The sequence below is a fragment of the Eufriesea mexicana genome, unplaced genomic scaffold (assembly GCF_001483705.2).
Source record: "Eufriesea mexicana isolate 0111107269 unplaced genomic scaffold, ASM148370v2 scaffold745, whole genome shotgun sequence".
NCBI lineage: Eukaryota > Metazoa > Arthropoda > Insecta > Hymenoptera > Apidae > Eufriesea > Eufriesea mexicana.
In genome coordinates, this window is record NW_016908908.1 from 463,574 (window position 1) to 490,998 (window position 27,425).

General features: G+C 29.1%; 2 protein-coding genes across 2 annotated transcripts in view; one reads left to right on the forward strand and one right to left on the reverse strand.

Annotated features, from left to right (window-relative positions):
• The window catches only part of LOC108546654 (uncharacterized), an 81,070-nt gene extending 62,241 nt beyond the window's left edge, over positions 1 to 18,829 (reverse strand). Inside the window, exons 1-3 of the mRNA XM_017898863.1 lie at positions 18,595 to 18,829; positions 18,343 to 18,505; positions 16,715 to 18,002 (exon numbers count right to left, since the gene is read on the reverse strand). Of these exons, the coding sequence (XP_017754352.1) occupies positions 16,715 to 18,002; positions 18,343 to 18,505; positions 18,595 to 18,829 (1,686 nt within the window). The remainder of the gene's footprint in view (positions 1 to 16,714; positions 18,003 to 18,342; positions 18,506 to 18,594) is intronic.
• Positions 18,830 to 21,464: 2,635 nt separating this feature from the next.
• Positions 21,465 to 22,464, forward strand: Rpb12 (DNA-directed RNA polymerases I, II, and III subunit Rpb12). The gene is made up of 3 exons (XM_017898878.1): positions 21,465 to 21,639; positions 22,218 to 22,310; positions 22,425 to 22,464. The coding sequence occupies exons 1-3, from the start codon at positions 21,582 to 21,584 to the stop codon at positions 22,445 to 22,447; spliced, it is 174 nt and encodes a 57-aa protein (XP_017754367.1). The 5' UTR covers positions 21,465 to 21,581; the 3' UTR covers positions 22,448 to 22,464.
• The last annotated feature ends 4,961 nt before the right edge of the window (positions 22,465 to 27,425 follow it).

Sequence of the window (27,425 nt, forward strand, 5' to 3'; positions counted from 1 at the left end):
CGGCTCTTGCTCCGGGAATCGTGGGACCAGAGCTCGCCGCTGCGCCGCTCGTTACACGCATACCAGCAGCAGCCCTGTGCGCATCCCTGTGCGCAGCCCTGCATCACCCCTTAACGCTCTGAGCTCAATCCTGCGTACGTGTACGCCACGCGAACATCGAGAAACCCGCTCGAAAGAACAGAGACCGAGATCACAATGCCGATAGCGATCGATCTTTCGACCATGCGACTGGCGACCACGAGCATTCAATGCATGCCTTTTTTTATTCGCCTTTTAATTGGGAGATTTTGCGAAATCCAAACCTCGATAATTTGACGTTTTACAATTCTCTGCGTCGGTTCATCGTTAACGCCACGGGTTTCAGGTTATGGGAATAACGCGACGTTTCTGTTGCTTCGTGCATTCGTTTAATACCGTCTTCTCGCTCCGTCGTTAATTCCTTTAGTAGTTTTGTAGGTTATGTAACGAGTTTCGGCAATTTTGATTGCGAGTTCTATAGGTGTGGGAGATATTTTAATTATAGGAGTGTCGTAGATGTTTGAATAGAATATTTTACTCGAGTTTCTTCTTACGAAGACGCGTACTTTTGAAATTGAAATAAGGAACTGCAATTTTATACACCACGCGTTTCAGGTTATGGGAACAACGCGACGTTTCTATTGCTCCGTGCATTTGTTAAGTGCTCCGTGGTTAATTCCTTTAGTATTTTTGTAGGTTATGTAACTAGTTTCGGCAATTTTCGTTTCCAGTCCTATAAGTATAACAGATATTAGTTGCAGGAGTATCGTAGATGTTTGGTTAGGACATTTTATTCGAGTTTCTTCTTACCAAGACACGTGTTTTTGAAATTGAAATAAGCGACTGGAATTTTATACGGTTATTTGCGAGGAACTTTTGTTTGATTTAATTAGCTGTTTAATTAATATCTTCTGTGAATATATATCTTCGGAATGCAGATTTGAAAACAAATTTTATTTTCTCGGTTGTTTACTTAAAAATGTACATGTCTTTCTAGAACCATATACTTACTATATTACATATTTATTCAATTTATACTATAAGGAAACTTATTAACCAAAAAGTAAATATTTTTTTCAAATATTGCAAATTTGAGATTTCAATTATCTCCTTATAACCATATACTTACATATCACGTAATAACATTTATTTTTGTTATTTTACAATAAATCAATAATTTATAATCCCTGTGATAATAAGAAATTGCGATAAAATTTATAACGTAAAATTAACTCACAATCAGTAATTTATACAAAACTACAAAAATAAAGTTCTTACAACAAGAAATAATAATAAAAAGCTATGCAGGAAACTCTTATTCTCGATATCAAATTTTCAAAAATTTATAAACTACTTTTTAGTCTTCAAAAATAAATAGTTGGAATATTTGCGCATGCTCTAGGCATGCTATGGATTTTGAAAGATTTACCCGTCATAGCTAAAGAGGATTACGTTATCGAATGGCGAATATACAGTGTAAACTGGGCCCGATATGTCCTCAAGGAATACCTTGCGGATTCCGCGAATCCCTTCTAACCGTTTAACGTAACTTATCCTTTTGGTAAACGATAGAAGTTTCATTGGGTTGCAGGAACGGTGCCGCGTGTCGGATGGTGCTTACGTCTCGCTTACAAATGTGCATCCTTCTTGAATTTCATGAATGCATAATTATTTCTTTGTATTACTTCTTCGTTACTAGCAACCAAGGAGACACGCAAATTTTTTACGAATTAATTTGTCTGAACTTTGTCCAATGTAATTTACATTACCGATGCGAATGAGGACCGAATCAAGGATCTTCCCCGAAATAAAATATATTTTAACCGTCTACGTAACTTTTGCGTATCTGCTCTTCGAATTTTAGCTTTTCTGTAAATACGTTCTAAGAATTTTTCTCATTTTAAGTCAGACCATATAATTCTTTAAATCCTTTTAAAGGGGATAATTCGAAATTTTATGAGAGCAGAATAAATTCGTAAAATTTATGTTTAGAGAAATATATTGATAATTATAAATATTTGTATATTTTGGAATTAACCCTTTGCACTCGGCGATTTTTTGGTTAAGGAAGAGTAGGAATTCAAAGATTTTCTGCTATAAAGCTGACGGTATTTTTTGAGCAGTAAATAAGAAACCGTATAATAATTAATATGGAATTATTTGATTTCGATATTTCGCACATCATTACATTATCCTAAATTTGACGTATTAATTAATATCGATCTTCGAAATTTTATCAAATGGAGACTGAAGAGTGCCTCTCGAGTGCAAAGTGTTAATAAATATCGATAATAATAATTATAGCATATAAAAATTTATACTACTACTATTTATTACTATTATTATTATTATTTACGACTATTGGTATCATTAGGTGCTGTTTATATTATTATTATTACTACTACTACTACTATTATCATAAAACAAGAAAAGTTGAAATTATTTATAAAAAATATACTACAACATCGTAAATATATATCTTATATATATTCCCTAAAATGAAAGATATAAGTCAGCTTATGGAAACGCAAAATTTTCCATAAGCATGATCCAATACAGATCATCTAATTTTGAAATTTTTCACTGAGGTGGTACAAATCAAAATATTTCCTTGCAAGATGAAATTAAATAATTATACTAAATCGTTACTAAATAAAAATTCCACGATTTTTCCATTGTAACCTCCCACCACCCGTTATAGTTTCCCGAAGCGAACAAAGTAAACATTACGTGGAATTTCATTCGAAGTTAATAGTTTTCGATACGAGCGTGATGGAATGGCTGATTAAACTGATTCGCATGATCGCGCGTCGACGACAAACATCAATTAACACGCGAGTTATGGCACGAGTGGTCGCGCAATTATGTTTCTAATTGAAACGAAACGTATATCCTGGGCTGGATTAAAACGGTCGTCCAAGGAATTTCTCATCAACCGCAAGCTGACGTGTCAATGTCCTACACGATCGGGATGAACTACGCGATTTCTCGCGTAAACGGTCTAACTGTGCGCGAAACTCATTCACCATTTCCATTTTGCTCGGTCTCGCATAAAAAGATCACTCTCGACCGTTACCAGGCCACTTTACGCTTCATGAAGCACCGAGAAACGAAGCATACACCTGGCCAGGTGCTCTGTACTACTGGGTCAATATGTGCACGTGATAATGCCGCTGCACCGTTGCACGCCAGCACAGGATTTCAGAAAAATAACCAACGGTTTCAACGAATTCCCGCAAACTTTCTCTCGCGTCTATATTCCTTTATCGTCCTTACCGATTTCGAGCTATCAATCCGATCGAAATTTGTAAAAAATAAGCGCCAGTAACGTATCATTGACTAATTTGTGACAGGAATTTTTCAGAATCCTAAATTGTACTAAATTCAAAATGTTAAATAAATAAATAATTTACAATTACATTATATATTAAATTATATAACAATATAAGAATTTGTAAGTATACTATAATTATAATGATTGTAAATTTATTTGTATCAAATTTCAGATTTATAATATTGTATTAACCAATCTACGATATTAGAAAATTTTGGATGTTATTTAACGTGTTTTCTTATGCCAGAAGATCAAAAATGGTGGGAAAGAGAATTTGAAAATATTTGAAAATGATATTTAGAATTAAATATGAAATATAATTTAAACAATATTTAAAAAGAAATATTTATTTAATAATTGGCATGGAGCCTGAAACGCTAAGCGTATTAAAAAAAACAAAAATACAGTGAATATTAAATTATATAATATAAGAATTTGTAATTGTGCTGTATGTTATAACATTAGTAAATTTATTGGTCTTTGTTTGTACCAAATTTCAGACTTATAATATTAGATTAATTAATTTTCGCTATTAGAGAAGTTTCAAAAGATCAAAAATAGCAGAAAAATGAATTTGAAAATATTTGAAAATGATATTTAGAATTAAATATGAAATATAATTTAAACAATATTTAAAAATGAATATTCATTTAATAACTGGCACGGAGGAGCCTGAAGCGCTAAGCGTATTAAAAAAGATAAAAAATTATTCAAAATTAATATATAATGTTCCTAATATTTAAATATTCTCAATAATCAAAACTGAATTGATCTATTTCACCAAAACTCATCATTCAATTTCCAAGTAGCGTTCTTCTACCTTGGGAAAAATTTTCGAGAAATAAAATTACCAGTTCGCTATATAAATATTCATCTCGAATTCTTGGTTATTTTATTGGGTAAAACAAAATATTTAGCAAGACAAATAACGTGTCGTGTATTGCAATTTAACGACATCGCGATTAATTTCGAACGATGAAGCGATGCAGAGAAGCAGACAAAATCCGGTAGGGTCGGTTATAAACCGTGTCACCGGTTAAACTTTCGAAGTGCCCACCGGAAAACGGACCTGGAAGGAAACTTTCTTGCGACAGGAAACTGGTCGCACCAACTGTCGGCTTATACGGCCACTCAACGGCCCTTCGCTAGCCGTTGGCTAATTATGGAACAATTCCTTCCTTCCCTTCTTTCTTCCTTCCTTCCTTCCTTTCCCTAGAACTGTCCTTCGTTCTCGCGCGACTTTAAGGAAACCATTATTTCGAGCTGCTGCATTGCTTACAAACCAGAACGCATCGAGCAAGCGAGCAATTATTTAATCGTGCGTTTCTGCAACCGAGTAACGTATCTTCGAGCGTTGGACAACGATGGCTCTTGTGTCGCGTGGAGTGGTGGGGATAGAACGAGAGCGAAAGTCTCGCGCGGAGGGTCTCTCTTTCCGCGGTATAGGTTTACACTGTGCAAAACTCTCACGATGTTCCAGTTATGAGGTAACGAATCCTTACGAAAAATAAGAGGAGAAAAGGGGATATTTTAGCCCCTCTGCGCTATAAAAGGATTGATGTCGATTTCTTACCGCGAGAAGAAATTTCTATGGCATCCTGCAAGGTTGCTTGAGGTTGAGGAAAACCAAAATAACCCAATGGGGCATAAAGTGTGGGTTGAAACAGTTTAATGACTTATCTGTCGACTCGACGTTTGTTGTTTCGTGTCATCCTTTAGTTCTCGAGATTCCAGAGCAGGATTTAACCCTTTCCACTCGTATGTCGCTATATAGTCGCCATCCTATATTTTATTATTATACGTATAATTTATTTTATTATTAATTTAATTTTTATTATATAGTTTCATATTATATTAATTTTAAATATATTTATATATATTGTAATATGTTCCCATAAAAATGTTTTCATTTTGATCGAATACGAAAAAAAATTCCGAGTTGATTAATAGCCTTTTCAAATATAAATAAGAGTGCAGAGGGTTAGGTGGCGCCAAGGTGCCCCCCGGTCGCCATTTATTAATATGTCAAATTTAAGATAATGTAAAGGGATCCGAGTTATCGAAATCAAATAATACTACGTGTTAATTATTATACTATTCCTTATTTACTGCTCAAAAAAATATTGTCAACTTTATAGCAGAAAATCTTTGGGCTCCTACTCTTCTTTAGCAAAAAAATTGTCAAGGGCAAATAAAAGGTTAAATTATTTTTAAACTGAATATATATATATCTTTTTATATACATTGGATATGATTTTTTGAAATTGGAAACAGTTACTTTTTGTGTGAAAATTTAAGAAAAAATTGGTGTAATAAATATTAAAGTAATTTCACAATTATGTAATTTTGTAGTTTATTAAATTACAAATTATTATTGCAAATTTAATAAAATAAGTTATTTAATAAATCTCATTTGAATACTTGTATTAATTTTGTTAGAGGAATGAAATAGTTAATAATCTAAATTTGGATACTCGTATAAAATATTAATTGCTTTCATTATTGCTATTTAAATTTATTTATTATATTCCAATTTTTAAATAAATCCCCATAATTTTAAGAGAACGATCAAATTTTATTCTCATGGGAAAATTCTAAAATTCAGGAATCGTTTTCTGCCAAATCGCCACAACAATTTCCATCAAATTTTGAGTAAATATTCCACTAATACTTCTAAACGAATTGAACGTATAATCCAAATCAAAATTTATCCGAATAAAAAATTCGAAGAGAACAAAAACTATAAAAAGAGAAACCTATCATATTTCTACAATGAAATCAATTTCTAAAATAAAAATTCACAAATTTCTAGTATATAGAATTAAAATTAGAATTAAATATACCAAATTATCAAAGAATTAGACAAATTTATATTTTCAGGTACAAAAGTAAAATGATGTTTCTTTTCTCCTTTATTCATTTTTAACTATGAATTTCCTCTCTATCTAAATAAGTATTCCTAACACGAGGGTATAAAATTAAATTCAGGAAAATTTATATTTTCAGATACATATAAGAATACTTCCATCTTCTAAACAAGTATTTCTAGCTAATACAAAACTAATACAAAATCTCAGAAATACAACAAAAATGTATAAAAAGAGCTTAAAAAAAATTTTTAAAAAAATGGAACAAAAGACACCTATATTAACCCTTCGTGTTGCGTGACAAAACTATTTTCCCTTAAAACTCTTAAATCATCTCTGGCGTGACACTTTATACAGTTAATAAAACAAATTAATGAGAAACTGTTTTACTTAAAAAATATTTTGAACAGCAAAAAATTCTTAAACACCAAAGAGATTTTGTTTGAAATATTTTTTCACGCAACAGAAAGTTTACGAGTAGTTTTAAATAGCATAATTAAATAATTCACCCTATATATATACGTCTGTTTTCATCATACGATTTTAAACGTTATTATCTGTATACAATTTTTAAACTGAATATATATATATCTTTTTATATACATTGGATATGATTTTTTGAAATTGGAAACAGTTACTTTTTGTGTGAAAATTTAAGAAAAAATTGGTGTAATAAATATTAAAGTAATTTCACAATTATGTAATTTTGTAGTTTATTAAATTACAAATTATTATTGCAAATTTAATAAAATAAGTTATTTAATAAATCTCATTTGAATACTTGTATTAATTTTGTTAGAGGAATGAAATAGTTAATAATCTAAATTTGGATACTCGTATAAAATATTAATTGCTTTCATTATTGCTATTTAAATTTATTTATTATATTCCAATTTTTAAATAAATCCCCATAATTTTAAGAGAACGATCAAATTTTATTCTCATGGGAAAATTCTAAAATTCAGGAATCGTTTTCTGCCAAATCGCCACAACAATTTCCATCAAATTTTGAGTAAATATTCCACTAATACTTCTAAACGAATTGAACGTATAATCCAAATCAAAATTTATCCGAATAAAAAATTCGAAGAGAACAAAAACTATAAAAAGAGAAACCTATCATATTTCTACAATGAAATCAATTTCTAAAATAAAAATTCACAAATTTCTAGTATATAGAATTAAAATTAGAATTAAATATACCAAATTATCAAAGAATTAGACAAATTTATATTTTCAGGTACAAAAGTAAAATGATGTTTCTTTTCTCCTTTATTCATTTTTAACTATGAATTTCCTCTCTATCTAAATAAGTATTCCTAACACGAGGGTATAAAATTAAATTCAGGAAAATTTATATTTTCAGATACATATAAGAATACTTCCATCTTCTAAACAAGTATTTCTAGCTAATACAAAACTAATACAAAATCTCAGAAATACAACAAAAATGTATAAAAAGAGCTTAAAAAAAATTTTTAAAAAAATGGAACAAAAGACACCTATATTAACCCTTCGTGTTGCGTGACAAAACTATTTTCCCTTAAAACTCTTAAATCATCTCTGGCGTGACACTTTATACAGTTAATAAAACAAATTAATGAGAAACTGTTTTACTTAAAAAATATTTTGAAATTAACCCTTTGCACTCGAGAGGTGATCTTCAGTCACCATTCCATAAAATTTAGAAGATCGATATTAATTAATATATATAACAATAATATAAAATAATGTGATATAATATAATAATATAAAATAATTCCTATGTCTCAACTTTAATAACGATGTTAATAACGATGATAATAATGGCGATGATAATACAACGTTAAGATGATAATAGTATTAATAGATCCTTGAAATTATGTTCGTCGTAGCAGGGGACAGTGAACCATGATTCGAAGGTTGCCATGATCTTGACTGACCAGAGATTCATAAAGAAAAAGCCCATTTGCATATAGTCATGGATAGTCCTAATTGTATCGCGAGGTCCCGTATTCATTTACAATAGAGCCATTTACATACCGCTTTCAGCCACGTTAGGAAAGTAAATGGAATAGAAAATACGATGAACAAATATCTGACGGGTGACCTTGAGTTAATAGGAATAAAATCTTATGTAAGAACGTGGATGGTACGTAGAAGGTACGCGTATAGTGCCAATCAGGTCGAGTTACGACAATCGGGGCAAAGCTGTTTATATTCTATCGCGATATCGACTCTTTCAAGTGTCTATGGCTTACAATGTCTTTTCTTTCCATCGAAGAAAATATTCCATGAATTTATTTCTACCAAGTTTATCCTTTATTCGTTATTTCGTGATAATGGACTCGATTAACGTTTATCAATCGTACCCGTTTATAATATTTATATTGGGATTATGGATTTATAATCGTAAAATAACTACGATATATATAACAATAATTTAAAATAATGTAATAATATTGTATAATAATATAAAACAATGTTAACCATTTGCACTATGAGGTCACCACTGGCGTAACAAAATTATTTTTCCCTAAAACTCTTAAGTCACCATATATATAATAATAATATAAAATAATATAATAATAATATATAATAACATGAAATAATATTAACCCTTTGCACTATGGCGTGACACTTCGTACAGTTAATAAAACAAATTAGTGAGAAGCAGTTTTATTTAAAACATATTTTCAAATTAAGTGTAAGTACACAAAAGTCTTGCATTATACACTTCTCAGCACAATAATATTAGTGTTCCTTATAAAATGTTCAAACGAAATTGCATTGAATTGTCTCGAAGTCACTCGTGAGAAATTTTCAACAAGGCACGAAACGTTGGGGAAAACCCTCAAAACATTAGACCACGAAAATCGACTAGATGGTAAATTACACATACTAATGGCAAGTCCTCAAGGCAAACATAATGACTGTCTATTATGTTCAAATCGAAAAATAAAAAATAAAAGGTGGAACAGCAGTCTACTTTTCAGAAACTTGCAACAGGAAGCCATCTTTAAATGTAGAAGACTGTCTTAAAAAGTATCATATTTTAAAAAACTATAAATAACAATGAACTAAATATTCGTATTTTAATATCACACATTCTGTATTAACAATCGTTTTGTTAATAAAACATTCAACTTTAAATTACTGCAAGCAATTACTTCGTACTTAACACGTGATATCGAAACCAGAAAAATTAAATCCGAGTTGACTAAAAACAAACTATGAAATCAATTATAGTGCAAAGGGTTAATAAAAATATCAAGAAGTCAAGCAATAACACCGAGTAGAGAATTTTCAAATAAAAATTTGAAAATAGTCGTTCAGACAGTTAGTACACAGGTTTACTGTCAATCATGTGGATTTATCTGACGTTCACAAGCAAATCCTCAAGAAGTGAAGCGACAGCACCGAGTAGCGAATTTTCAAACAAAAATTTGAAAATGGTTGTTCAGATACTAGTACACAGGTTTACTGTCATCCACGTGGATTTATCTGACGTCCACAAGCAAATCCTCAAGAAGTGAAGCGACAGCACCGAGTAGCGAATTTTCAAACAAAAATTTGAAAATGGTTGTTCAGATACTAGTACACAGGTTTACTGTCACCCACGTGGATTTATCCGACGTGCAAGCAAATGCTCCTAGCAGGAGGGTAGGAAAATGCACCGTCTAGATACCGTGTGGCGAATATAGACATCTTGCCCGTCATCGACAATAGCGTAGAACCGTGGTGAGAGAGAAATTTCCAAGGGAGCAAAAGTAAATTTTTTTGGCGAAGGATTTTCGTGGAACGGTCTCGGTTAACCACGGGTGGTTTGGCGTGTCGCATCCCGATGTAACCCTCGTAAAAGACAAAGAAAAGAGCAGCCCGGCTCTTTGTTTTAGCATCGAATACTGTAATATATTCGCATTGTTCTCTGCGGCCGGTTTTTGCTCGAAGGCTAGCGGCGGCTTGCCCTCCAAAGGCAAAGATTCGTTGCGTCTCTGATGCAGAAGGAAAAGAGCCTCTCCCCGTGATATATCGACCGACCGACTCACTTTATTGGGGGGAACATTAAACGACCTCGTGTATATTCGCATGAAAATGTTAACACGCGCTACCCCCAAGAAAGCGCGAATTATATTTATATGCCGGCTACGGGGGCTACAGCCAGGCCGCTTAGAAGGGGCCGCGGTAGCGCCAGTTTCTTGTCAATTATGCAAAATCGATTAGGCTCGAATAGATTAATATATAACGTCTCACTCCTGCGGATTATCTCTGTATATCTGGATATTTTACTTGTCGAATGCGGCACTTGTTCACCTGCTCGGAAGGTTCGTACCGATTTCTCGTAGGTGGCGTTGCAAACACGTTGCGACAAATGAAAGGAGACGCGTGTGGCGTTCCGGCATAGACTATGAGTCATCCTTTCACGTCTTTTAGGAAAAGTTGCAATTCCACGATTTCTTCTTCTTTTTTCTTTTTTTTTTTCTTTTTTTTGAAAATTGTAATGATTGAAGGTAGGAAATATAATAGGTAATTGACGTCCAGCTAGTTCTTCCATTTTTCTAATTATCGCTTATTTTTATTATTGCCGAATTTCTTTACTGAAAATTCAACAGGGAAATTTTAAGGCATTAGAAATTTTTATACTTAGAAAATTTTTATAGTTTGATGTTATTTCAAAGAATTTAGTATTAGATAATTCGATATTATACGAAGCAACGAAGTTTTTTAAATATTTTCAAGATTGTGTATGTCTCGTGTAATGAAGAAATAATTATATTAAAATATAGGACTTTTTAATTTCCAATATAAAATATTGGTATGGATTTTCTCTTCCGCCAATAAAATGTTACGTATCTTGTAACGACTGAATATTAAAATATTCGTGTTTAAAGTGAATAAATAAAATGAGATAATAAAATACTTCATAATACCATGAAATATGAATAATTCTATGTATCAGTACTTGAATAACTTGACTATTACAAATTCTTTAAAACAATAGTGACTGTATTGATTTTAAAATAAATAAATTGGAAAAGAAAGTAATAATTTGACTGATAATTTGAAATTCAAGTAATTTTAAATAAATATAAGAATATTTCAAAATGGTACATATTAAAATATTATATATGACCAAATCTCCCAATTACACTTCAAAAATTAAAAAATTACTAGATTATATAAAACACACTATTTATAAAAAATTATTTGAAGAATAACTAAGAGTAAATTATACCTGACAGAAATTCTGAAAATAATATTTGGCTAATCATTTAAAATTCAAGTAATTTTAAATGCACAAAAATATTTCAAAATGGTATATATTAAAATATTAAATAAGACATTATCCCCCACCTACACTTCAAAAATTAAAAAATTACTAGATTAAATGAAATACATTATTTATAAACTATTACTTGAAGAATAACTAAGAGTAAATTGTACCTCACAGAAATTCTGAAAATAAAATATTTTGATTAATAATTAAAAATTCAAGTATTTTTAAATACACGAGTATATTCCAAAATGGCATATATTAACCATTTGCGTTCGACGATTTTTTGGCTAAAGAAAGGTACAAGCTGAAAAATTTTCTGCCATAAGACAGACGATATTTTTTGAACAGTAAATAAGAAATCGTATAATAATTAACACGTAGAATTATTTAATTTCGATATCTCGCACACTGTTACGTTATTTTAAATTTAATATATTAATTAATATCGAGTTTCAAAATTTTATCAAATGGTGATTGAAGAGCACCTCTGGAGTGCAAAGGGTTAAAATATTATATAAAACAATATCCCCACCTACACTTCAAAAATTTAAAAATGACTAAATTGAATAAAACACGCTATTTATAAAATATTACTTGAAAAATAACTAAATTTATAGCGTAAAGTTTCTCCTTTTACTCGTTAAATCAGAGACACGTTGTTAGCTTGTTTAAATTTAAGGTAAAAATTGCAACGAAACGAGAGAAACAATACGCGTGACGTACATTTAAATACTCGTCACGATCTGAAGAAGAAAAGGGATATTCGACACCGACAAAATTTACCAATTAACGTTTCAGTCACGATACGGTTTAGCAAGATTGTAGCAGATTAATTCGCGGAATGCAACGCTAATTCGTTTGATAAAGGGACTGATGATTACTTTGTTATCGCGGTGCGTGCAACAAAAGGCCTTGAAGTGCCGCATGCCATGCCCGAGAGCTTTTGTTACTCGCGCCGCGATAACAAAGCGACCGCCTACTCTCCCTAATCTACTGCTATCGCGATTTAACGCGAGAAGAAATGCACACCGACGAAAGCTGAAGGTGCAAATGGCAGGTAGTTGGCGTACTCCCAGGTACGAGCAGACACGTTACCATTAATGTGTTCGACCATGAATGAAAGGAAACGAGTTCGCGTGTGGCTTGCTTTCCCCTAGAATGAAATCAACTCGAAGATAATTTAACAAGGAGCAAAAGGAAATATGGTTATATAACCTGGAAAACGTATAAACATCCGGGAAGGGAGATAATTTATAGTTATGTATTTGCTCGATTGACATTTTGGAAAATTTAAGACAACGAATGGTGTACGATATTTTTGAACAATATAATTCTTATAAAATAATTGGAAGTACGTATATATGTGCATACATGAAAATACAAATTATACGATATATTGCAGTTACTTTTATTACGTCCTATATATTTTATTTTGATTACTTAATTTTATATTGGAATTATTTTTATTGTAGTCTATTTTCCCTTTTATTATATTCTTTATATTTTATTTAGATTATTTAATTTTATATTTAAATTACTTTTATTATATTCCGTTTTCTTTTTGTTATATTCTTTATGTTATATTTTAACTACTTAATTTTATATTGAAATTACTTTTATTATAGTCCATTTTCCCTTTTATTATATTCATTATATTTTATTTTGACTGCTTAATTTTATATTGACATTACTTTTATTATAGTCCATTTTCCCTTTTGTTACATTCTTTGTATTTTATTTCGATTGTTTAATTTTATATTAAAATTACTTTTATTATATTCCGTATTCTCTGTGTTATATTCTTTATATTTTATTTAGATTATTTAATTTTATATTTAAATTATTGTTATTATATTCTGTTCCCCTTTTCATTATGTTCTTTATATTATATTTCGATTGCTTAATTTTATATTGAAATTACTTTTATTATAGTTCATTTTCCCTTTTATTATATTCATTATATTTTACTTTGACTACTTAATTTTATATTGAAATTACTTTTATTATAGTTCATTTTCCCTTTTATTATATTCATTATATTTTACTTTGACTACTTAATTTTATATTGAAATTACTTTTATTATATTCCGTTTCCTTTTTTGTTACATTCTTTATATTTTATTTCGATTATTTAATTTTATATTGAAATTATTTTTATTATATTCCGTTTTCCTTTTCATTATGTTCTTTATATTATATTTCGACTACTTAATTTTATGTTGAAATTACTTTTAATATATTCCGCTTTCTTTTTATTATATTCTTTATATTTTATTTCGATTATTTAATTTTATATTTAAATTATTTTTATTATATTGCGTTTCCCTTTTCATTATATTCTTTATATTTTATTTCGATTTTTTAATTTTATATTGAAATTATTTTTAGTATAGTTCATTTTCCATTTTATTATATTCTTTGTCATATTTCGATTACTTAACTTTATATTCCAATTACTTTTATAATATAATTACTTTATAGATATTATATTGCTATTATTATTCTTACGTCCAGTTATGAGGAAGATAATTATACTTTCTTATGGTCCGCGCAAAATCATTTAATTTTTCTTGGAAATACTTTGTATACAGCATACAGTTGACGAATAATTTTTATTTGTAGATTAAAAACGAATTACCGTCTATATATAATATTATAAAATTATATTATATTATATATATAACTATTGTCAATTGTTATATAATATAATATAATATAATGGTTATATATGATGTAAAATAATAAACTAAATAATGAAAGTTTAAAATTGACAAACCAAACGGACAAATGTTTGCAATAAAACAATTATTTGCTCGCGTCAGATAAAAGTTCCAATAGTAATTACAACATAACATGTTTATTTTTTTAATTAACGCTAGAACTCCTGTGCCTTAGGCCATCACGCAGAAGCCTAAGGGAAGAAGTGGGGTTTCTCCAACTCACACTTTTCCTCACATGTTTGTTGTGGAAAAAATTTTATTCAAAACGAAGTTTCAAAACAAATTTTTCCTACAAATTTTATTTATATATATACATATATGTATGTATAAAATTTTACAAAATGATGTATAAACACGAATAACAATATGTACTATATACATTAAATTCTTCTTATGTACATAGTTTATATAAACATATTTATTTTGTATAAATCAAATTTTGTAATTTTTCTTTGAACCACTGCGACTTAGAATATTTAATATAAATAATAATTAATCAGTATACCTCACATGATCATTACTACACCATTACTACCATTAACTTTCATTTTTATATTTGCACATGAAGAAAATAATTTTTAAATTTATAATTTAAAGTACACAATAAATAAATTTTGAAAAATTCTTTGCACAAGCGAAATAACTTTAATTTTTAATTTTTCGACCTTCTTCCGGGAGTTCTAGAGTTCCTAGATCTCCTAATTAAATGAAAACTTTTTTATTACGTGTTTTAGAACACAAATATTAGACAAAAATACCACTGTGTGCAACTAGAAGACACTGTCCAATATTTCAATTAATTAGATTACTTTCCGCTACTTAATTACTTTCCATATCATTAATTTTCTATGATTTTACAAACTAAGATATAAGCAATAAATGAATACAAAATGAAGAAAATTCTAGGATAAATATTTCTATTCTTCAGAAATTAAAATCTACCAAAAAATTTAACAATTTAATATCAATACTTCTCCAATTATTTTACAAAAAAAAAAGAAGAAAAGGAACTTATAGTACTTTATATATAATAATATAAATGAATTATATTATATTATTAATTACCTAATTACATCTCCCTTTCAAACATCTTACATAATAATCCTAATAATACCATATAGATCGTAGTATTGCAAGAAGAATATGTTTTTAAATATGTATAATTTTCTAACGACCGCTTTTCGACAGATTTTTCGTATCCTCCTAATTCGATACACTTAAATTAACCCTAGAGAGCACAGAATTCGCTGCGTCGAAAGCTCCGTCATCCGTCGCGAGAGGGCGATTTTTCAGGGCTGAATATCTACCGTCGCGGTTGACGAGCAGCGGCGTTTCAAAGAAGAAATCACAATAAATCAACGTCAAACAGATGATCTCACCAACGAAACAATTATGTTGCTTAATACGAATTCGTTCGTTCACTCATGTGCAAATTACGCCGGCGAGACGTACGCGAGAGGTAGATAGTTAAAAGAAATCCTAGGCTACCGGGTTGTAGTCGATTACTACCGCGTAATTATTCCCCAAAATTTCGCTCGTAAAAGTATAACCTCTGACTGCGCAGCAGCGACGGCGCAGAAAGAATATATAAACCAACCTAATTATAGGTTTAGATACGCCTCGCGATATTTCATATCGAATATCTCTGCGCCGCATTACCGTTTCTCCTCGTTGATCAGAGCCATTATTATTCAATAAAGGCAAAACTACGTTCGGAATATAAATATTTTTATTTCTACCTGTAATGGCCATTACTTTCAGCGAGCGAACAATCCCCTTGTAAATCGCGACCCGTAACGCCATTAGTATTATTTGCATTTTTTAATTCTCCATTTTGGATTCGAATTAATGTAAAAGATAGTTTTTATTTTTGAAATAATATCTTTTTTCAATTTCGATCGCTAGCAATAAAAATTTGATCAACTCTGAGTGATATACTATGTATCACTCGAGTTCAGGCGTGTATGATAACAGCTAATAGAACATGACTCCCGCTAATGTAGAACATACATTACTTCTTTTACAGGGCTCGTATTCAATCCCCAGAAAGAAACTTTGTATGTCGTTTAAATACGCAACGTTTGCAACGTAAAAGATGTGTGCACACACTTTTTCTCACGTTTGTTTAGAGAGGTGAACAGGTTAATGAACTAGTCAATCTATTTGATTTGCTATGTCATGTACTGTTAGATTTATCATATGATTTTTGACTAGGATAAAATTTTATCAAATGAGATACTTCTATGCATAATTTTTTGTTATATATACTTTTTGTAATGTTGTATTAATAATAATGATAATATAAATAAGTATTTGTACTTATCTCTTTTGTATATAATAAAAATCTCAGAAATTTAGTTTGATATTTCCCATGGTATCTGAATTAATGCGAAAACATGTTGCGTAACCCTGCACAACTGTATAATTAACAGTTATTATTCTGTAATGTATGCTTCATACGTCTGAAGCTTACAACCTGTAAATAAGTTTGAAAGGATCGTTCAATGAATCCACTTACCTTGACGAAAGAGTGGAATTTTACTTTACTGGGAGAAACAGGTGGACTGCTAGGTGGTCGTTGATTTCCTTGTACTTGAAGAAGATTCTGTACTTCCAATAAGTACCCTTTTCTCGCGTATCTGCTTTTAGGACTGCCTTGATTGTCTCCTTCCATCTTTGACTTTTTGATTAACTTTAAATTCTCTTTAGCGTTCTGTCTGAGTATTACGTGGGTCAGTCTTCTCGTATTGGCCCTAGAGTCACTGATACAGATTCTCCTCCACGTTTTAGACACCATACTGATTGAGCAAAGGTCCTGTGACCCAAGGAATGACAATATCTTGGAAACTATCCTCCAATGATTGCTTTTGTCTCCGAGAAGTGCTAATATATCCACTGTTTCTCTACCTGTGTGATCTGGAGTAGCTCTAGTATGGTGTAAAGCAACAGATAAGGCACGATGACTGAAGTCCAACCTCTTTGGCTTGATCTCTGTGATGGCAGCAAGATCCGTGATAGAGAGCTTGCTTAATTTCTGATTGTCTGCTGAACTAATCGCGGGACTAGCTTTTCTACAGGTCGGCGAGATAACAACGATACGCGGAGGTGGTGGTGGTGGCGTTTTCCGTCTAGGTGAAGTAGTGGTTACCTGATGGGGTGTGCTCTGAGGCACGATGACTAGCTTCATTTCCACATCTTCTTCAATGGGTTCGGAGGCTATGAAGGAAGATGATGGCACTGCCGGTGACGGTGGCGGCGAAAGAAGTTGCAACCTCGTCGAAGCTGGTGTTATAGGAACTGTCGTTTTGCAGTTCCGACGGGTTCTATCCCGAACATTGCCGTTAAATTCACCACATTCCGTACTTTGATTCGTTAACTCCAGGCTGGAGCTATCCAGGGTAAGATTCGAGTGATCATCGCTCAAATTCGATGGATCTTGAATCAAACTTTCCCTTTCAGAATTTTCGGAAACTAAATAATCGGATTCAGACGCATTTGGTAAATGATTTAATTTCGATCGGTGCCTCTGAGCCCGTTCCGACTGTAGAGGATCCAATCGAATTCTGTGATGCCTCTTTGACGAAATACATGATACTCTAGACTTATATCCTGAAATTATTGGTGTATACGCACCAGAATGAGGTGTAAGAGTCAAGTAACCACTATCGACACTATCATGAGAACTGCGATTACTCCTGTTTATCGGTCTGTGAGGTGTCTCGCTGATGTTTATGTTTTCTGTTTCATCCATCTCCGTATATTTCTCGGCGACAATCTCTTGACAAATACCGCTGGAACTACCTCTTCTTACATACGATTATGGAATGTTTCCGAATAAGTAGCATATTCAATTTCTTTCCTATGATTTGTCACAGGAAATTAATGAAAAAAGTTCGAATATGTTTCACCTCGTTTACGTTTCTACGATTTACTACGCACTACATCTGTCTATAAATCTTAGGTTACGTGTTTCGTCTGTGTTTCTCATCAGCCCACTCACTGAACTCACGTGCGTCGCGCGGGAAACTGCCACACAGCCAGCATCCGCTCGAGAATCCTCGTGGAAGTCACCCCTCCTCTTCGTAAACAAAAGCCGCTCTTCATTCCAACCAGAAAAACGACGCTCGATATCTTTCCTTCCCTCACTTGTCACTGTTATTTTGACATGACATCGCATATAAAATGTCCAAAATCATGTGACAAATAACGACTGTACCATCAGATATATCAATCTTCACTACGCAAGGATTCGAAGTATGATTCGCGGCAAACATGCGCACACGGACATCAGCTCTCCCTCTGCGTGTTTCTGTGCTGCAAGCACTTCGAAACTTTGAAATCTGTTTATCCGTTGTCCCACCGTAGCTCCCTTGGCGATTGCCCGACCAATGGGCTAACTTGACTCATCCCGCCGTTCGTTGCCAAGTGCTACTATTGGTTCGAAATTCTTGGCCACGTTAGCGATGCTGTTACCTCTGGCGGCTGCTGCTGGACTTATTGAATTCTGTTGCTGGGGAGACCTCTTGATTTCTGGTTTCTCTTTCGTAGCGCGCATGCAGAAACGTTGAAATTTACCAATTTCACTACTTTTTAACCTTTCTCGTGATTCCTTCTCTTTCGCATCGATCTTCATTTTAGTAACACTGCAAACCAAATATAGCTTTCTTTTATTAACGTTTTACAAATTGTTGAATCTTTATACAGGTTAAATAATATATCGAGTAGCATATGTTTCTTTTGAATTATATTCACGGTGTGAAATGTAACAGAAGTGCATTCAATTTATACTATACGCAAAATATATGGAAAGTAATGAACAGTTATTAAAACAGGATAATATATCTTAACCTTGAATAAATTAAATGTGTGTAATCTTCGTGGGATCGTACAATAAGTAACGTATGCCGCTATATAATTATCGATCTTAATACTACAGATTTCACCAATGTTTCATTAATTACAACGATTTGTAAATATATTAAGAAACATTTCGCGATCGATATTAAACTTCTTTCTACCCACGCAATAACAAAGTTACTTCAACTGTAAATTTAATTTATATTTTATTAAGAATTGATTTAATTTTCATGTTTTTTCACTTCTTTATAATTTTACTTGTCGATTTTACAATAGTATAATTATACTGTATCACAACACGTGACATACGTACGGTACCGCCGTCGATAATATTCCGTATGAGATAAATTATTTCTAAATTAAAAATTATGTTGTCATATTTTTCAGTACAGTGCAATATGAATATTTCTAGTAAATTTAAGAGTTATTCTTGATTATTAATGTACGTTGTTACAACATCATTGTATATTTCACTTCGTTTACATGATACAGCTTGAAAAACGTTGTGTTTAGATTGGCACATATCCTATTGGAAAGTATTCGACATTAAATCATCACGTGAGACCCAAATGTTATTTATTCCTATATACATATACCACCTTGCTTGATTTCGGTACAATATAATCGCTTCCTTCATCGTCCGAATGATAAAAGAAATGCAACTTGAACGTGTGTAAGAGACAAAGACACTATGCCTGATGTGTCTATCAAAGTAAATGTAATGTTTATAGGGATGTTCTGCTTGCTGTCACACACTTTCTGAAAGTAATTCGACTACATAATAACCATTAGTACAAAAATATTTTTATTTAAAAATTTGGACAACGCTATTCGATATAATTCGATTTAACGACCAATGCATAGGAAATAAAATATTTATAATTTCTATTGCACATTAATTATAACAAATGCTCCTTCTAACATAAACATATGTACATCATTTTTTTTAAATAATAAATAAAAAGAACAAATAATATAAAATGTTTTGTCCTTTAATTACTGTCCCTTGTCCTTTAATTATTGCTCTTTTATTCATTTTTGAGAGGTTAAAATTTCGAATTATTTTGTAAAGCAATTTAGGTTTAGTTAGTTGAAAATATCATATATTTGTATAATTAGAATTTTGTAAAAGATACTATGTCCATTAACTATGTCTAGAAAAAAAATTGACCACCCTGCAAATATTTCGGAGGTTAGGAAGACGAAGACAAAATAGAGGAAGATAGACATTATTCCGCAGACAGGTACTTATTACCGCTGACAGAAATCAAGCGATATATTTCAAGCTGGTGTGATCCGTCGGTAAAAAGTCAAGAGGATAATTTTGAACGCCAAATTTCAATTACTATTATCTAATGAAAATTTAAATTTTTGTGCTTTTCATAAAATTCTTGCAAAATTGCGAAAAATAAATTGTTAATATTTTTCTTTTAAAAATGATCTTATCAAAATTATATTGAGTTACACGTAAATTTGAACGATTTTTAAATCTTTAAATGTACTACTGTGTTTGAAAATTTTATAAAAATATTTAATTTACAATTTTTTAAATAAAAGATTGTTTGATATTTCTTAGATATAGATATAAGAATATATTATTATTTTTATTGAAAATAAATTTACTAAATATACATTTTTCTTTTTTTTAATACAATTTATATAGGAATTAGTAGAGTAATGAACTATTAAATATCATTTTCTATATTAATTCATGAATAAGATGAAAAGAATCGCAGTTCTGCATTTCATCGATTCTATTTTACGTAAAATGAATTTAAACAAAATTTTATTTTTTTACCTGAATTGGTGAAATAAAATTTAACGATTGGTTCAGAATTGATTCTAATTGAATAGTATATAAAATAATTAGATAATTAAATATTAAAAAAAAAGGAATGATATTTTTATATTTTGTATTTTATTTTATTCAAAAACTTTTATCCAAAACTTAAAGTAAAAGTTTATTTGTAATTTTTGAACAATAAAAATAGTTTTATATTAAAAAATACTTATTTACAAAATTCATAACAAAAGACTTCTAAGTAAAAATGAAAACTAATTTAGCTCATAGGTTAATGATTTTGAAGATGAAAGTTGATTTGTATGAATTTTAATAATATACTGATATAAAAAAATTATCGAGTTAATTAGTGCAATATTAATAGTGATAATACTTCTTTATCAGTGTAGAAATCTATACCAAGTTTGCGATTATAAGGTACCCTATACTTTATGTAGGATTTATTAGTTACATTTAATTTTAATTCCGTCCGCTACTAATGTTGTAATCTTATTCTGCGCTAAATCGGTAACATGGGAAGTGACATGGTAACGGTAACAGAGACTACATATTACATAGTCTCCGGTTTAGTAACAGTAACATAAATTTATGTTGAGTGATAGATCTATTTTATTCTATGTCTATGCTATAACGTGTGATTCGAATTTATTTGCCGTTAAGAGAGTGACTGAATTTTTGTGTGGTATTTCATAAATATTAAGTAATCTTTATAAAAAATTTGTTTAAAATGGAATCTAGTAAATCAGAATCAACACCGAAACAAGCTATGGTATATATTTGTGGAGGTATGACTAAAAACGTATTGCATAAATACTTTTAACCTCAAATTTGATGTGCAGTTGAATAATTATCATAATGTATTTTCTAGATAAATTTTGATATACAAAAAATTTTGTGTAAATAGTTTTCTATGTTTTTATTATATAATTTATAGGTTTTTATCACCCAATTGAAATTTTAATCGAGTAACAACGTTAATACATTTTCTACGTTTTTCGTATATAAATAAATATCGGAAAATTGTTTGGTTTAAATTTTAAAAAATTTAAAATTGTTTTACGTATTTCTTATTTTGAGAAACAAAGATTTTTATTATTTTATTATTATCTATTATACTTCTATTTATATATGATATAATTTTGCCATAAAATTGGTAACTTAAATGTGTGAAATTTTTAGTATACTAATTTTTAGTTTATCTATTGTATTTTTAAAGTAGTTATTATTTTCAAAATATTTACTAATGTTATTTTTATATATTAAATTACTTCAAGTATTTGTTATACAATTTTATTACATGTATATTATAATATAAAAATACTATAATTTTTTATTATAAACTTATTTTTACATGTTTTTGTAGAATGCCATTATGATAATGAAATACGACCAAGAGATCCAATTCGATGCAGAGAATGCGGATACAGAATCATGTACAAAAGAAGAACTAAAAGACGTATCCTTTAATTAAAAAAAGTTTGACTATTAAATATTAATAATCTATAAATATGTATTTTTATAGATATATATAAATATAATGAGTAAATTATTTTCCTTAATAAATATATAGTTGTTGTCTTTGATGCACGATAAATTTGTTTGCTATGGTGCAAAAGCAAGTTATGAGTTTAATAAAATTAAGATAATAAATGTAATATTCTCTTCTTTATTCTATAATATTGCATTATTCTTAATATAATATACAATAATATTCTATGTTTCTAATCATATCTATGTAAGGGTTGAATAATTTGTAATAAAATAATACACATAGTTATTGCAAATTAAATATTTATTCCCATCCCAAATAATTCATAAAGTTGTACTTTTATACTTGTGATAATATCTTAAAAAATTATAATGATATTAATCCAAATATATTTCATGGCTCTTGATAAATTTCAAATTGGTTAATTCTTTTATTCTATTTATTAAAATTTTGTTAACTGTGTATCAATGTAGATCATGTAATATAAAACATTTTAAGCAATATATGTTTTTATTTACAATAAATAAATTACATTTTTATCAGTAGTTCAACAGAGTCACAGAATCAGGAAGAAAACTGACGGTGACACTAGCAAAATGTTGGCATTCTCACATTTCATAAAAGTTGATGTATTTTTGTATACATCTTATAAACTTTTACTGCGGTCCCATTATATTACGATATTCACCAATAGAAGCTTCACTAGCCTCCATTGAAATACTATGTCATTAACAAATTCTCGAATTTGAAATGTTTTATTATTGTAGCAACTAGCTACAAAAGTATAAGATATAGTTTTCATATGAGCACGACTTACATCATGTACTCAGAAAAGTATTTATAAAATCTTAGTGATGCACATAAAATATCAGTTTGCCAACTGTTTGTAAGTGTTACTGTCAACACTCATTATAAAATTTAAATCATTTGTAAAAAGACAGAGATTGTTTTAGAAACTCTCAAAATAATTTGAAAATAGTTGGTAATTTTGGAAGGATTTTCTTGCAAAATATGATTTGATCAAAAATAATTCACAAACTATAAATTCGATCCTGCTTGTTCTTATGATTTTTTAATACTGAGACTGGAAGGAGCCAAGCCAACTTCTTACAGGAGTTATATACAGAGCAAAGCATTTTATCGCTTATAGTATTTGTTTCATCTGTCTAAAGAAATAATTTTAAACAGAATATTATATAGAATTAATATATTTTTTACCTATTGTTTAATAAATTTTAATCATTACAAGTTAAAGTTCTATAATTGAATATAAAATATTATTATGTGAAGTAATACAGTAATAATTTTTTTCTTAAAATATATTTTCCTTTTTGAGTAATTGCTCCTTTCAAAATAATTTGATAGTTTGTCACAATAAATTAGTTTATCTTTTAAAAATTATTTTTTTAATGTAATAACCATAATGTTATTAGTTACTATAAATGATAAATGCCTTGCATATAATAAAGAATATTGCATAGACCAAGTACATTAAAATTTTTTGTTTGTTGTGTGCTATGCTTCATTCCCTAATTTATTTTAAAGTAACATTTACATCAATTCTTTCATTTAGCATGTACCTAATTAAACATATCAATGAACTTGAATTTCACACATTAAGTTCATAAAAATTTCTTGTTTGCATATTAACAAAAAATAGATGTACATAAATATTTGTATAAATTATCTAAAAATATTTTCAAATTACAATAGAGAAAATATGTCGTTTAACATATTTGTAATGTTCTTTTTCCAATAGAATACAAATTTATCTTACATCAAATCGTTTGTTCTACTGTAGTATATAAATGACAAAAAGTATAGACATTTATGATTTCCTAGGTCTAAATTAATAGATTTGATATGTAAATGATGTTTTGTTATGTATGCTTTTTAAAATACTCGATACTTTTACAAAAAACAATTATTTCGAAAATATATTGAGAATAATATTTTGAAAGAACTACCTTACTAATCACATATGACATAGTCAAGGGATAAATATTACGTTGTATGAAATTTGGCTTCAGCTGCATTCCAAAATATTTTTTCTCCATGGAATCTTCCTTCTAATATCCTTTATCAAATATTATCTTCAATGCAAAAGTTATTTTTTGTTTATCTTCTTATTTCGTCCAAAATATAAACATTGTTGGCTTGGCATTGTGGACATACACACGTGCACACTTTGGAAATTCATACATGATTTAGTTGATTTGCATTAGAATGAATATACACCAAATGCTATATCAAACTATACTACATTGATATTGTTTGGCGACTTTAACTGGACCTCAATGTACATGATTGTGCGGTCGTTCTATTCGTCTACTATTTCGTCTCAAGCACACATAGGTACAAATTGTGATAATCGAAGTCTGATTATGCAGTAGGAAAGACAAGTCGTGCTTGAGTGACATGTTAATAAAAACTGGGTGTTGTGTATTAGGTAAATAATTATAAGATAGAGTAGCTGTCGCTTGTGGAAGGTATGTTGCTTCTTAAATATTTTAAGCAAAATCAGAAAATCGGTTACCCAGTTTGATATCGATGATCGGGTTTGCAATATTTATTAAATTCTAATAATCTTACCAACAAATATATTTCTTTTTACCAATCATTAAACAGAGTTAGGCATTCTACAAGTACATTTCAATAATTATTATAAATTCAATTTTTTCTTATTTACTTTTTATAACCAACTTTATTAAATTGACAAAATAAGGTACTTCTACTTTCACATAGTTCTATTTAAAGTTGAAATGAATTTTTTATTGATTATTTTAGATCTTTTACCATGTTATTAAATTTACTACTATTTAATATTTACAATAATGTTATCATAAATTGAAAAAAATGTAATTTGTCTTGATACTGATATATATATTGTGTTCTCTTTGTATTATTAAATTAAAATTTTATTAAAAAATATTTTGTACATACTAAAATTTGATTTTTTGAATTAACTATATACTGTTAATAAGAATAACAAGAATAATGAAATAAATAATGTTAAAAATAATTAGAATAACAAATAAAAAGATCATAGCCAAATCTACATTTGCAAATGGTTGAAATATTTTACCTAACTCTGTTTTGTAGGTAAATAATATATATGTGAATTTTAAACAAAATAAAAGAATAAAGGATACTTATAAAGATGATTCATTGAAGTTACAATTTACAAGTGATCCGAATAACCGATTCTGTTCCCAATTATGAATTTCTTAAAATTACAATGAAGACTAACAGGATTTCATTATATTATACATAAATATATACAAACACATCTTCTCTTATGTCAACAATAATTCTCATAATTGCTCATACTAATATCATACAAATATATGTATATATATATGATTCATGTACCAATAATTAGATATAATATTAATTTTTAATATTAGAATACTCTTCAACGTTGAACGCAACAGTTGCACTTTAAATACAGAATCACATGCCAGTCCATTGCACCTCATGCTGATACAACACTATTGTATATAAATATTATATCTTTTACTAGATGAAAACTATGCTCTTACAGTTTATATTCCATCACTTTTCGAAGGAAAGTTTATTGAGTCTTAAACCAGAACTTTCAACTTATATTTTGGTTTTAAAATATAACAATTAAGAAAGATAAGCTTTTAGTAATAAATTACTATTACTTTTACTAAATTAATGTAAATTATAATTTTCTATTTTATATAATAAATAGAAGTTTTTCAGTCTGGACTCTTAGTGGTGTTATATGAGCCATGAAAGTATACGAAGTGAGCACTATATATGACAATATTCTATTTATTTGAATTTATTATTATAGTTAACATTTAATTTTAAACATTTATTAAACAAATAATTAAGGATGAGATATTGTAGATCATACCACATTAATAATTCTTTATAAAAGATATACAAAAAGAGGATTATAATTATAGTCTGTGTTAGAAAGTTGTGATGTGCAATTAAAAGTTATGTTATTGTTTATAAATATGTCATGTTTTTCTAGTGTTATAATTAAAAAGTGAAAGAGGGAGTTTAGTGCACATTAAACAAATTAGAAATATTTTATATATAGATAAATACGTTAAAGCACAAATTGAAAGAATGAATATAAATGTTAACATTTGCAAATTCTTTAAACAAAATTAATTGGTAAAATAAATTTTTGATTCCTATTTTTATAATTTATTTCTTTATTTTATGTGATAATGTAATTCAGAAAAGAAATTAAATAATAAAATAAACAGTTCAATTGACAAATTACTTTTGAATAGAAGATAAAACAAATGAAACAACAAATGGTTGAAATATTTTACCTAACTCTGTTTTGTAGGTAAATAATATATATGTGAATTTTAAACAAAACAAAAGAATAAAGGATACTTATAAAGATGATTCATTGAAGTTACAATTTACAAGTGATCCGAATAACCGATTCTGTTCCCAATTATGAATTTCTTAAAATTACAATGAAGACTAACAGGATTTCATTATATTATACATAAATATATACAAACACATCTTCTCTTATGTCAACAATAATTCTCATAATTGCTCATACTAATATCATACAAATATATGTATATATATATGATTCATGTACCAATAATTAGATATAATATTAATTTTTAATATTAGAATACTCTTCAACGTTGAACGCAACAGTTGCACTTTAAATACAGAATCACATGCCAGTCCATTGCACCTCATGCTGATACAACACTATTGTATATAAATATTATATCTTTTACTAGATGAAAACTATGCTCTTACAGTTTATATTCCATCACTTTTCGAAGGAAAGTTTATTGAGTCTTAAACCAGAACTTTCAACTTATATTTTGGTTTTAAAATATAACAATTAAGAAAGATAAGCTTTTAGTAATAAATTACTATTACTTTTACTAAATTAATGTAAATTATAATTTTCTATTTTATATAATAAATAGAAGTTTTTCAGTCTGGACTCTTAGTGGTGTTATATGAGCCATGAAAGTATACGAAGTGAGCACTATATATGACAATATTCTATTTATTTGAATTTATTATTATAGTTAACATTTAATTTTAAACATTTAT